The 14,000-nt window shown below is 46.8% G+C and overlaps 2 protein-coding genes across 5 annotated transcripts in view; both read right to left on the bottom strand.

The window, feature by feature from the left end:
* The window catches only part of LOC135386043 (cytochrome P450 3A24-like), a 40,466-nt gene extending 30,203 nt beyond the window's left edge, over window positions 1-10,263 (bottom strand). Inside the window, exons 1-3 of one of the 3 annotated variants that reach the window (XM_064615763.1) lie at window positions 9,318-10,263; window positions 8,990-9,032; window positions 8,536-8,747 (exon numbers count right to left, since the gene is read on the bottom strand). In XM_064615763.1, coding sequence (XP_064471833.1) covers window positions 8,536-8,588 — 53 coding nt within the window. In that variant the 5' untranslated portion in view covers window positions 8,589-8,747; window positions 8,990-9,032; window positions 9,318-10,263. Of the gene's footprint in view, window positions 1-7,748; window positions 8,079-8,535; window positions 8,748-8,989 lie in introns of those variants that run through there. The other 2 variants (XM_064615761.1, XM_064615759.1) reach the window with 2 other exon arrangements.
* LOC135386037 (cytochrome P450 3A21-like) overlaps window positions 1-14,000 on the bottom strand; it is a 40,330-nt gene that overhangs the window by 2,838 nt on the left and 23,492 nt on the right. For both annotated transcript variants that reach the window (XM_064615753.1, XM_064615754.1), the window contains 10 exons: window positions 3,408-3,504; window positions 3,228-3,280; window positions 3,043-3,139; window positions 2,098-2,214; window positions 1,912-2,000; window positions 1,693-1,838; window positions 1,460-1,575; window positions 1,150-1,291; window positions 872-1,032; window positions 504-595 (listed from right to left, as the gene is read on the bottom strand). In XM_064615753.1, coding sequence (XP_064471823.1) covers window positions 504-595; window positions 872-1,032; window positions 1,150-1,291; window positions 1,460-1,575; window positions 1,693-1,838; window positions 1,912-2,000; window positions 2,098-2,214; window positions 3,043-3,139; window positions 3,228-3,280; window positions 3,408-3,504 — 1,110 coding nt within the window. The remainder of the gene's footprint in view (window positions 1-503; window positions 596-871; window positions 1,033-1,149; window positions 1,292-1,459; window positions 1,576-1,692; window positions 1,839-1,911; window positions 2,001-2,097; window positions 2,215-3,042; window positions 3,140-3,227; window positions 3,281-3,407; window positions 3,505-14,000) is intronic.

Here is a 14,000-nt window from a genome sequence, read left to right as displayed (position 1 = left end):
AAAAGGTTAGCCAGCTGTAGGACTTGAACCCACATCTTCTGGATTACCGGTCCAGGGCTCTTACTAATTGAGCTAAGCTAGCACGTACGCCTCTTGGAAGTCACTGGAGAGGCGTGTTAGCCTAGCTCAATTGGTAAGTGCCTTGGACGGTAATCCAGAAGTTGTGGCTTCGAGTCCTACACCTCGCTAACCTTTTCAGTATCTTCCTTCTTTCATCACTATTTCAACACCTTCTCAGGAACAGCGGCTTGGCGTATAAGCTATACATGGAGGTTGACGGGTGCGGTGCAATAGTCAGTACCCTCGCCACACGGACTCGGCTTGTATGACAAAGCCCTTCTATTTCATGTACTTCATGAGCAACTTACGCTACGACGATGCCCACAACGGCAGGCCATCGCCACCTTTCTGTTATGCACTCCGCAAGGACTTGCTCAGTTGAGTAGGTCGAAATACAACAAGGATACCATGTATATAAGCAAATTTAGAAACTATATGCGCACCTGACAGCAGGGGGAAATATCCTCAAAGATTCCGAAATAACTGCATTCAGGTATTTCTGTTTGGATATCGCATCAAAGGGTGGTCGGTTGTCCTGGAAATACACAAGACACTCGAATAAACTATTAGATCGAACGTAGCAACCGACAGCAATGAAAGCACAATAAAAGTAACGATGCTGCACCTCTAAAAGTGCTTAAAGAATTGAGCCCTCATGGATTGAACACTGCTCTTATTGACAGATGCACGCGTTTACAGGATATGACTTTGGTGTGTATAACTACCTCATAAGTAATGTGACCTCTAGCAGAAAATAACGAAGAAACTACGAGTCCCCAAAAAGCTTTGCGAAAGGTACCAAGCGACTTACGTGTTTGGCAAAGCACTCGTTCACCTCCTCCCTCAGTTTGTCTTGTATTTCTGGGTGCAAAGCCAATAGGTAGAGAGTAAATGAAATAACCGACGATGTCGTGTCCAGGCCACCGAGGAAGAACAGCACGCATTGCGCCAAAGCTTCATCCTCTGTGAGTGCTGACATGGAAGAAGTCCCACAAAGGAATACATTATGTTTCTGTCCGTCCGTATTGGCAATACAACTTCATTTGTGCAACTGAAGAGCAAGACACCAGATTCCTTGCGAGCTCATACTTTTGTCTGAAGAAAACTGTACGTTCTTCTCATCGTCACCCAAGTTGTAAAGTTCGTCGTCACGGCTTTTTGTGTTTTCTGTTGGGGCTGCGAGGTTCCCTTCTTGAGCATCCATCATTAGTTGCAGAAAATCTTCGTTGCGCTGTAAGGATGACGAGGCAGCCATGGGTAATGCCAAGTGCGTTGTACAATTTAGTTCCCACAGCGAGCCAATCCAGAAACACAAACAAGAAAAGTAGCATACAAGGTAACTCATGAGGCTAGTGCCTCGAAATTAAATGAAAGTCAGTTCGCGGATAAGCGTGCTTACATTGTCCTTTTCCTGCCTCTGTTTTATAATATTCACTGAAAGTGACTTGAAGTACTCGAACGCATCCGAATTGAATGGTTTAATTTTCAGAAGTTTAAATAGCCCAGGAAACAGAACTGTAAGGAGAGTGAATAAAAAAAAAACATTTATGAGATGAGTAAACATCACAACAACAATTACAATTCGACACTGGAAAGTCACTTACATCGAGCGAATAATTAGAGCTGACTTACAGAATAATATAAACTTCAGGTTCAGATCTTGTCCAAAGGCTTGTCTTGCCTTTGACACGAAGGCGTTCGTCTGATCGGAATAAGAATCCAGGTTCGTTCCAAATGCACATCTGGCAATGGTATCTAAGGAAAAATGCCCGAAAAACCTGAAAAGTTTCGTAGTAGCTTCAGACTAAATTCGTCAGCATGAATCGTCGGCAATTAATATAAGGTACTAACTGCTTTGCGTCAATATTATCGTTTTTCTCCGCTGCCTTTTGCAAATGCTCCCTCGTGATTCTTGCGCAGTCTTCAATGAGTGCGGTCATCTGTAAGACAATATATATACCCGAAGAAAGTGAGCTTTTTTTTTTAAATACCGTGAGTCAGCATTGAATTGGTCATGTCTTTGAAAGCGACACGTACCCTCTTCAGCTTTCCAGTAGAGAAGGCAGGGCTCGCTGCAGGACGAATTTTGCGCCACCGTTCCAATGGAGCAATGCTCATCATGTTGTCCAATATTGCATCCTGGAAGGTCAGGCGCTGTGGGAGATTAGCGGAATGGAACCACGTGAGAACGCAAAGCACTAAGGTGAGTAGCGTGTAGGCCAGCGCAAATTGAGCGCATAAATAAACAGCGCCATTGATGACATTGTGCTGAAAAACTCCAACATACGCATATTTTGTCATCCTATATGTTAGCGAGACCCGATTCAACGAGCTAGTTCGATACTCTTATCCTCAACCATGGCTGGCTGCATTTGACCTACACATATAATTATTACGAAGGGAGTTGCCTCAGGACAGGAGCCACCGATATTTCGAACACTGTTCGAGACTGTTCTTCTTCTGGGCACCGTCCTCATCATTGGCAGGGTATTTAAAGGGTTAGGGTAATGGCTGCTTTGTTAGAGTGTGGAGGTAATCCTCTCCACACTCTAACAAAGCGGCAATTCACTCAGGCCGTAGAAGCCCGTACGGACCCTTTCTTCCGTCCGGGCTGTTTACCGACAATGATGAGGATGGTGCCCAGAAGACAGTTTCTGTTCGAAATATCGGCGGCTCCTGTCCTGAGGCCACACCCTTCGTACTTCTCTACCGGTTCGCTGGATTTCTACCCATCAACATATAATTATTAGCCGGTCAATTTGGCGCCTTTGGTTGATCTCCTTTCCTGTGCTAAAAGTGTTTCTTGTGGAATAAATATTTAATTTTGCTGGTTTTGAGTCTGCCTTTTCGTGTTTGTGATCTTCGTGTCTTCTGATACTCGAGGAAAGGAAATGTCACTTACAAGTTAATTACACCAACGCTCTTGCCTGTTACTTGGTTGCTAAACCTACATCTTACATGTGCGTGTAATACCGTCCTTACCCTCCTGTTTGGGAGCGAGGCAAAATCTTTCACCAGAACCTTCTTAACGATCTCGGGGTCGGCGACGAACAGTGTTGGCTTTCCACCTTCGTAGATTCTGTGGAGGTATATCGATGATTTGTTGGTAACATAATTCTGATGTACTTGCATATATAAAGTGCTGAGGTCATTTCCACATCACTTACCCGAACACTTTCCCATATTTCTGATATCGTTCTTGGTCAATCGCGAAAAACGTCTGGAAAGAATATTTAAGAGTAATAGCATCAATGTACATCACACAACGAATTTGTCTCAGGGTAATACAATCTGCATGTGCGTGTTGCAGACGCGAGGTACTCGGGAGTTGGTACTGTGAAACTTACCATGTAAAATAGCTTAAGGAATGGCCCGAAAATGAGAGCGAACGGCTCGTGCGTGAGGTTTTGGTTTTTCCAGTAGTTTCGGTGTCTCGCAACATACCTGCACAGGAATGAAGATAGCTGTCTTGATACACGTAACGGCTAGCGGAGCGAAACAAACAGTACAGAAAAGGCAGCAGAACAGTAAAACTCGCCTAAGTGCTGAACTAGCTTTGTTTTGTCTCATCCTGCACATTATATAGTCTGGGCCCTTTCGATATCGTCATAGGAAATAATTGGGGTCCACAGGGGTCCTTATTATAGGTTCCATAGAGCATCGCCTCGACGTGCGTAACCCACGAGTGTAGACAGTAAATCTCTTGCCGCGGTGTTGCCCCATTCAACCCAAGATGGGCTACCGGCTTCTTGAAAGTTGTAGAACCGAATGCTCCACGGCGAGCCCTTTCACCATCACCACCACCACCACCACAACCACCAGCTCCACGGGCTAAAACTGCCTATATATACGGTCACCAAGCCGTCTGTAATGCAAACAACGTGCAACGAGCCTATTATATCAAAATGATCAAGATATTTTCCCTGGACTGTGTCTTGTGGCTGTGCAATTGAACTTGAGAAAATGCATAAAAAATCGGCAAAAACTGAGACGCCGTTGCCCGATCCAGCTGCGGTGCCGTCGAGACAGGATGAGGTCGTAGCGGCCTGGGGGCGACGACGACGCGCCACTATTGCTTCGCGCCAAGGCGACAGCTATAAGTCTTATCGACACGCTCCTGGAGTGAGACAGCGGGCTGAGAAGCCCTTCAGCACATACGGACCTTAGGAGGGCTCTACATGATCGTCAATTGGGGCTCATGCAGAGAGAGACCATCACTTGGTGAGCCGGACGGTGAGCACCATAGTCCGGCAGAGAATTCGGCCTTACTCCTCCCCAAATTTCCAGAGACTACTCATGGACCAATTCGGAATCCACTGCTGGATGTACGGCCCCTATTCCTCAGAGGGCAAGCTAGGTGGCCACGCCCCACGCTATAGGCATTCACGATATGGCCTCTCATGGGGCCCACCAAGACACCTCGTACCGGTTGCAGCTCCACAAGCCCCCCCAAGCGGTTCAGAAATCCAGCCCACTCTAACTTCCGGATCGGCCATCTCAATCAGCAGCCAATCACCCCCTGGTGAACTGGTTGCACCGGCACCGCCGTTCTCCCGGGGACCCGCAGGGAGACCATAGTGAGCCCTCTTCCTGGCCACCATATGCATGCTCCAAGATGGTTCTCCCTGCCACACCCCAGGGGTCCTATTCTCGTCAAAGCAATCGGCCTCGATTACTTTGTGTCTCGCCTATCGTTGGTCGTTACGTTAAGAAGGCTTGAAGAACAGCGATGAAGGTGACGTGCCGTCAATCGATAGTCGGGCACTTTATCCTGGGCTCTTCATGATTTATCTACTTTATCACGAAGATTCAACTTTTGGTTGACTCGACCATTGGTTGAGGGCGCGTGCCGTTCGTTTCTGTTCTTCACGCGTTCTTAACGTAACGACCAATGACAGATGAGACACAAAGTAATCAAGGCCGATTACTAAGGCGATAATAAGACCCTTGGGTACAATGCTTGGAGCTCACAGCTCACGTACTGTTCTCCTACTCGATCGCCTTGGGCCGACACTGTTTTAGCTCTTCACTGGAACCCGCCTGGATCAGAGCATGCGTGTCCCTGCCTCATGCTGCTCCATCTGCTACCACAACCGCAAGTGGTGTGGCATGCCTTATCCACGTGACGTCCCCAGTCTCCTCTTGAATTGAACTCACGGCCTCTAATTGCCAGTCAGGGTTGCTACCAACTACGCCATGCTTGATACCCTCTCTTCCCATATACCGAACCACGCCAGGATCTTACATACTTGTAAGTCACTTTCACATTTACAGAGACGAACACACTCTTGACGGGCGGCATCGTTCTCACGTAACGAAAGAACATCTTCCGAAGCAATTCCGAAAACGAAAGTATGCAACTAGGCGTTGTGAGGCTTGTGTTGTCTCTGTCCTTCCATGTTTAATTGCCTCGTTCACTACAAAGTCTCATGCTCCTCCGTGGCATCGACGCAGACCCCAACCGCAAGCACCGGTCCTTGTATGGGGGAGGGGACGGGGTGCTGATGATTCAAAAGCCCGTGGACGATGGCGACGCACCACTATACCGTCGCGTACCAAGGCAGCAGCTAACCAGTTCTATCTACACAGTCCGGGAAAAAAGCCACGGGTTTAGAAAGAGCACATCCCGCGCTCCTGGACATTCCCTCATCGTGGATCAGGACTTACAACCATCTTTACAAGCTCTCACATACAACTGAAACTGAAAATGATGAAAGGCTTTGTATGTGTTTGTCATTTCAATGTGTTGCAGCCTCAGAACATGAGTTGTCTGAATTGTTAAATTGAAAATGTTTGTTACAGATGTGAAGCGGCGCTGAGCGCAGACGCTCGGCCCCCTTAGAAGATGATTGGTCGGTTGTTGGCGAGTTATTACTTAGAAGTCTGCGTGCCGGGTGGCGTAGCGGTATGTTGTTCACAGGGGTTATGCGTCCTGGGCCGATTCTGCAGGGAGCCGTACAAAGGAAAGAAGAAGACGAAACCGCAAGCGAGATTCGACCTCCGAGCCGAACTTCAGTCCGACCTGTTCACATCACCTCAAGAAGCATTTGACTAGCACCAGCGCCATTGGGAGGAGAGGAGTGAGGAGAATGAGGAATTATTGAGCCAGTGCACGTCAAAGGCATTTCGCGCATGTCGTATACAATCTGCCACAACCGAAAACGAACAAATGGGGCATGCACTGCGCCTTTAAAGTACCATTCGCGACAGTCACGTTGCAGAGATTACACGTATGGAGGTTTCCAAAGCGTTGTTTACCCTACTGTGTTATTTCACATGCTAACAAGTCATTAAAACGCCACACCCACCAGAAGCTATTTTGCAGATATCGGAACGTTCTTCCCTGTGCTGGTTACAGGTACAGGGTGTGGGCCCACGGCTTCACATGCTTGCAATGCTCGCGCTACGACGAACGTACATAAATGACAAACTGAAAAGCAGTCGAAGACGAACCCTATAGTCGTGGAATAGCACCTCTTATGGTAAAAGCACCTACGATGTTTTTGCCGTATAGTAGCTGATTTCACGCGAAATTACGGCACAGATCGCATAAACTTGCACCTGAATCACATCCTTTTGACAGCTGTGGAAGAATGCATTTACAACACAACCAATGAGTTCTAACACAGAGCACGTGATCTCACATGTACAGAAGGACGACGGTTGTTGCGAATAAAATCACCCATTCCGGCAGAGCGAAAGATCCGAGCAGCTGCATCCTCCCTCCACACACACAGTCAATGTCGCACTAATGAATCCCTCAAGGCCACCGTGGATTGCTATGCACGTGGGGCTGTTGTACGTATACCGCTGTGATGTAATACGCTCTTTTGGAGCGAAGCATTATTCGCAGACAGTTGTTTTTTAACTTGCGGTATCAGGGGCAGGAGCGTCAGACGCAAATGGAGTCACGGGTCGCTTTGACCATATGGGCAACATCACGGAAAGCCGCACAGAAAAAAAAAACAAAAAAAAAACAGGAAGTAAAAATACAGATAAAGAACAGGACTGGTTGTGTACCCGGACGGTGTGTGACACAAACACATAGAATTCATTGACATGCCAAAAAGAAGAAATAAGCTGCATGCGTTTCCGAATGGGGTACCGAAAATATGAAAAACAATTCGAGAAAAATACGTTGTTCTCCACGGCCGATTTTAACAATGTTGAAGACCACTGACATTATCTCATGTCCATTTGCACACTGTACTGTGGCTATCGCTGAGAATTTCAACTTGGAAAAAGATAAAGAAAAATCAGAGAGAAACAGCAAGGTGACTTTATTGACGCTACATCGTTTCAGAATCGTTACTTTTAACCGTGTAACTTGTGACTCACAACTGAGTAGATAACAAGGCGTTCTCAAAAATCAGCGTTTCTATGTACTACGACACAGAAACCCTTGCGACTCCTAAAAATTAAAGCATATTGGCCTTTGTGCGTAACAGTTCCTTGCTCCATTTTTTTTTTCTTTGCTACTGCTTTATAATTTCCCGGATGACAGTACATTAACAAGTAGTTTTCAGTGTATTTGTATCGAGTAGTGTTGTACTATAATACAAAGCATGAGAACTGCCGTGCATGGAAGGTGGAAATAAACTGTAGAAACGAGTTCAAAAGCACTTAGTTGAGGTGATACATCGCTGCAAGCATTGACAAGAAAAAAAACCATACCAATTCCTACTTACATATACAGCAGTATAGCTGCAGTAACACCCAAAATTACCCAGTCCGGCACGGTAAACAAACCCGGCAGCTGCATCTCTAAGCAGACGTGTGCTGTCGGACGCACTTCGCCAGCACTGTGGAAATACAATCGCGAATTGTCCGCCTGAAAGCGCGATCGGGAGCACGCCGTACTGTGCTCGCAATATCCACAATCTGAGATAAATGATGTTTGCCAAAACGGCGACAGGTACTGGAGCAGTTTTCCAAGCTGCGCATCTGCCGACGTGAACGGGAAAGTCCACGGCACGTGTGACGCATACGTGCGAGTTCCGGCCGTATCCGTGGACGACTGGGAATGTATTGTGATTTGTGAGCTGTCTACAGGAGCCAGTGGGCATTTGGCTTTTTCAGCAATTTGTGTATGTAGTTACTTACTGTACAGTTACATTCAGAGATTGCTGGTCATGTAGTATTTCCTCCAGGACACTGCAGGAACTATTCTTAAGCCCCTCTATTGGAGAATGAAAGGGAAAAGCGTCTGACATTATCGTCATTTATTTGTTCATTTTTTATGGGATGGAAGTTTTCACGTGCCATTAGCTACCTCAAATGCATGAAGTGGATACATCCCGTTGCATTTGGTAGTCAAAAGAAATAAAAAAATAATAATGTTAACATCATGACGACAGAAGATGAAAAATACAAAAGGTGGAAGCTGCTGGTTGGAATCCTTGAAATCCTTGGATTCCTGACAGTCAATACTTGTGATTGGTACACAAAGCGGTGCAATTACTGATATGTACTCACGTAGACCAAAACACTTGCGGAACTGGCCCCTTTTTGGGGATTTCCTCGCACATTGTCAGGCTCAGTCCACTCTGCTGGTGCCCTTCCTCCGTCGCAGAAGTCTGGCAATTTGGGAGAATAAGCTCCTGAGGCTGCCAACTGAGGTGACTGTGCCGGCGTGGTTTGAGTCACGGAAATGTCCGCGGCGTCGGAGTCGAATGTGAGCTGAACGGCTGAAACAAAAAACGTAATCAGAGCGCGACGAAGCGGTTCTGGTCGTTCTACGAATCGCGAAGCGCGCAAAGCCTCCTGTTTCATTCATCTTGGAAAAAGTCTGAGCTTGGGCGAAAAGACAGGAAATTCGTGACAGAGTTCTGTCGTGTTGTCCCTTCCTTCCACAGCTCAGAATGCATCCAAGTTCCACCCAAGCATTTATCCACCAGCTAGCCTGCGCGTCTGGTAGTACATATTTTACCTGAAACCTGTTCACACGAACGTACCGACAAACCATCTTGCAACTGTAAAGGTAAAGGAAGAAAAGAAAAATTTATTTAAAATCCCATTTCCGAGACACGCACACAAAAGTAATAATATTAATAATGCTAGACAGTAATAGCCCTTGCTACTAATATAGTTTTGAACGTTTCACATAAAGCTGTGCCTGTACAAGGACCACGTGGCTACGAGGCAGTGAAACAAATAAACATTGCAGGGCAGCTGTTAGTGAACATATGCTAAATAGATAATGGAAAAGCAACGTACATGAAGACAAAATAGAAAAGCGCACCAGCAGCGATACTCACTTTGTCCTGGGAAATATATCCGGCCTCACATGTCTGAGCGTTCGCATGTTCCTCAAAAACCATGTCGCATAGTCCGCATTGGAAGAGTGTTGCCATTTCGGTGTCCAGTTGTGTATTGATAACCCGTAGTGGAGGTCGACGCTTTTCGACAACCACACGTTCAGCTGGTTTCGATACCGCGCTTCCGCGGAAAAGAGCAAACGGCAAAAGCATTAGTCGAGCGAACCATCCCTGACCAGCCTTCGGAGGAGAGTTGAATCGAGTTAAGTTGAATCGAGTGAAGGCTCCTTGGCTTCAGCCATGACAGGGGCAGTTGGCGTTGATTTGTGGACACCAAGGCAGTTTTTCGTGCTCTTTGCCAGGACGGTTTGTCAAACATTTGTTCGGACGAGGGACAAAGGTGGCGCTCATGCTCTGCCTTGGACCTCAGTGTCGCTACTCTGAAGCGAAGCTTATTTAATTGGTGGGCGTTATCCGTGTCAACTGCGTATAAAAATAAGTCTCTTATTTCAGGAGAACATAAAACAGGCGTTGTTAGTGTTTAGAGAAAAAGTGTCCCATATTAACCCCCCGTTTTGATTAACACGCTGTGACAGAACGCCAAGGAGATACATGCATGCTTAGAGCTTAGAGACAGCATTTCGTACGCGTTTGCCAGTGCGCCAAAGATTACAGTGAACTATTTGTTTTGTTTTGTCTAGGGGAGCGACAAAAATGACGTCCAAATTCGTTGTTTTCCCTCGATCGTTTTTATAAAACGGCCACGGCATCGAGCACCAAAGGGAACATGTGTTGTCACAGGGACCGAACTTCAATATTTCGTTAGGTCATATTAGTGAAAAATTGGCAGGGCAACGCTCCAGGAGGCCACTCGTGCGGCCATAATATATCTCCAATTACTGTAACTGAAAAAAATAAAATAAAAAAGAAAGCATTTTCCTATTAAAAAAAAAAAAAAAAGAGAGAACCTGACCACAGTTAGCGTGCATATAATGCATACAGTCGACCCTGGTTAATATGGACAACTCGAATTATGGACAGCATTTTCTGGGTGTCCGCCCATTTGGTCGAACGCCGTTTGGTCGAACGCCGTTTGGTCGAACGCCGTTTGATCGAAGGCGTTTGATCGAAGGGAGTTCGAAGCTCGCAGCGTGTCCTTAGCACCTCTTTTTCTGTAACTTTTGACTCGAGCATACGGAGCAGGCAATCAGCGTCCTCTGCTTTTTTGTTTGTTTGTTTGCTTCTTGCTTTGCTTTCAGCGAAAGAGGGCAGACCACTGGTTATTTGCAGACCTTTGTCATCCACGAACAGCACAGCCTCCTGGCTTTTTACTCTCTCCCATCCGAAAGGAAAATAAAATTGAATAAAATTGAATTGAATTGAACACAACAACAACAACAATAAATGAAGAAGTGATGATGACATGGGATGTTTCCCCGTGGTAGCCACAGGACACTACCCCATTTCACAGTGGTTAATATGAGAGGATGAATTATGGTGAGAATGAAGCAACGACAGGTCGGAGTTCTGTTTAGAGCTCTTCAAGGAGTTCAGTAGCCTGTATGAAAACGAAAAGGGAGCGAAGAGCCCGGCACTGATGTTCAGGGGAGCTCCATCGGCCAAGTACTTTGGACAAGCTGAATGGTCTATGGTCGAGGAGTTCAAGTTGGCGTCGAAGTACCCGGCGTTCACACGTGTACCGCTCACAGTCCTCGATGATATGGGGGATCGTAGCTGGGGTGCGGCAAGCTAGGCACAGCGCCGTGTTACTGTAACCCAGCTTAGCACGGAACGCAGGGGTGAAGGCGACGTTGAGTCGTAGACGCCGCAGGAGTGTCGTAAAGCTGCGAGGGAAGCCACCTGGCATCCTAAATGATAATGACGGGTCCACTGCATGGAGGAGCGACCATTGAGTGATGTCATGCAGCCATTGCTGGCGGGCCAAGGGTGACACCAACGCAGACAAGTAGGAGCGCCTATCCCCGTTGGAGAGGATAATGGGCAGGGCTCTGGACATACGGTGGGCCCCAGCAGCCGCCAAATCTGCCTCTTCGTTGCCCTGAATGCCGGTGTGGCCGGGGACCCACTGTAGGGTCACCCGGTGTCCCTGTTCGCCGAGAACCCTGAGCGCCGTCAGGATACTAACAACCACCGGGGCCAACGAGCCGCGGATGCCCATGGTTCCTACACATTGCAGGGCTGATTTTGAGTCGGTGTATATCACCCAGGAACGGGGAGGGTACTTTGAGACAGACTTTAGAGATAACAAGATGGCATACAGCTCCGCAGAGGTCAACGAAGTGCGATGTGACAGGCGGAACCCACATGATAGTGACTCCTCCGGTATGACAAAGGCAGCGGAGGAGCCATCCGACGTAGACGAACCATCTGTGAACACAGCCGTGCGGCCTCTGTAGTTTGTATCCATCATTTCCAAAGTAGACTGCTTGAGAACCGAAACGGGGATCTGACTCTTCGGCCCCAGGAGGCCAGGGATGTGTGTCGAGAGGGATGGGCTCGGCAGTGTCCATGGTGCCACTGAAGGGGCGGTCGGGGCAACAGTGAAGTCAGGGATGTTTCCAGATGTTGCTGTAACACATAGCGAGAGTTTACTGTTCTTCCGCCTACGTAGCTTTTGAACCAGAGGATGACGCCGGTGGTGAGCGAGCAACCGTAGGTAGTGTCGGATGGTTTCTCTTCGGCGGAGGACATCGATGGGTATTTCCCCGGCGTCGGCGATCACCATCCGTGTCTCAGCGCTGCGCGGGACACCAAGGCACGTCCGCAGGCTGCGTGCCAGTGTACACCGAAGCTTGTGCTCAGATGTGGCTGATATACCGTGCAATACGGGCAAGCTGTATAGCAGGGAGCCGCGAACCAGAGTTTTGTGGAGCACAAGAAGATCCCGCTCAGTGCAGCCCCAGCGCACGCCGGCAAAGTGGCGAATCACATTCCCCCAGCGCTGAGCCTTTGAGATGATGAAGTCAATGTGCCTTCGCCACGACAGGTTGTGGTCCAGGATAACACCCAGGAACCTGTGAAACTTGACTTGTATGAGGGGGCAATCCCCAATCCGCAGTTGGAACCTCCGCATCTCTCTTCGAGTAAACGGAAGGACAGCGCTTTTTTCGGTGGAGATATCCATCCCCGCGTTCAAGAAGAAGTTGTTGATGGCATCCAGTGCTCTTTGCAACCGATGTTGAATTGCCGGCCGGGATTTTCCAACAGTCCAGATACACACATCGTCCGCATATATGGAGAGATTTGAATTGAACAGAACAATGGCGGAAGTATCCCGCGAACCAGTAGGACACATATTGAAGAAAATGGCCTCAAGTTGTAAGCAGCCAATAGTCTGTCCTTCTTCTGGGCACCCTTTTCATTGCTGGCGACAAATTTAAAGGGGACGATCCGAAATAGGATAGTGATATGTGCACGAAAGGCACTCTCTGAATGCTAAGAAGGAAATTTCGCCATAGTATAAAATAAATATATTATATTAACAGCCATATAAAACCTTAGTTCAACCTTGTTTAGAGTATGCATCTGCAGTCTGAGATACCTACACATCCACGCCATGAAAAAAAAAAAAGAGAGAAAGTACAAAGATCTGCTCCCCGGCTTATAATGTCTAGGTTTCGAAGGACTTCTTCGGTTACACGTATGTTGGAAGAACCAAATTCAGATTCACTTGCACATAGGCGCAAAGTAAATAAACTAAACCACAACAAATAAGTAATGGTGATGTAGTAAATAAACTAAAACTGTTCTTTCTCCAAACCAATGGTCAGTTAACTTCAAACATTAATAATACATTGTTAAAATTTGTCCACGTTCGACGCGAATAACTCATTCAAAAATATAATTTATTTATTTGATTTATTTATTTGTCAAAAATGTTGTTTATTTGACAATTGACATCAATTATTATTTGACAAAGTGTTGGGGGACTGGGGATGAAAGACATGTATGCCATGTTTAGTCACTATCTGTCAGAAAGGAAAAAAAAACTATCAAGTTGTCGAACGGGATAGGGTGAACAACCCAGGCCATCGGTTCGCCTTCTGGATGCGAAAAAGTGGATTAGGATGAGGAATGTGTTTATGGGCAAGCGGATTACAGAGTGAAATATTCCTTAGGATAATAGCATTTAGAACTGAAGCTTTCTTTTGTTGTTTTCTTCTTTTTTGTTTCATCAACGCTCCAAGCGAACCAATAATAAAAAATCGATCAAAACGACCGCTGCGCTTTCGATCAAACGGTGTTCGATCAAACGGCTTTCGACCAAAGGACGTTCGATCAAATGTCCCGGAACCCATTTTCTGGGAACGAAACTTCTCTCATGTATTTGTGTCTGGATAATATCGAACCTCGCTTTTCGGACAATGGACAGCACAAATGGCTACCAACCCCATAGAACCCTATGCATTTTTGTTTCGCTATTATGGACATCTTCCCATGACCCCAAACCGCTAGGAGAGTACAGGAGGATGGCACGCCCTTCTACTAGAATCCTCCTTTTGTCAGTAGAGTAGGGGCCAAAACGAAGTCAGGAGGATCAAATCGCCGAAAATCATAACGCCGAACTGTCAGAATGCCGAAAGTCAAAAGGCCGAAAATTGTACCCGGGACTGTTCCTGTCATACGTAACATAACAAAACTTTGTCCAGTTTTAGAAATAGA

The sequence above is a fragment of the Ornithodoros turicata genome, chromosome 2 (genome assembly GCF_037126465.1).
Source record: "Ornithodoros turicata isolate Travis chromosome 2, ASM3712646v1, whole genome shotgun sequence".
Taxonomy (NCBI): domain Eukaryota; kingdom Metazoa; phylum Arthropoda; class Arachnida; order Ixodida; family Argasidae; genus Ornithodoros; species Ornithodoros turicata.
This window is presented reverse-complemented; position numbering and strand designations above follow the sequence as displayed.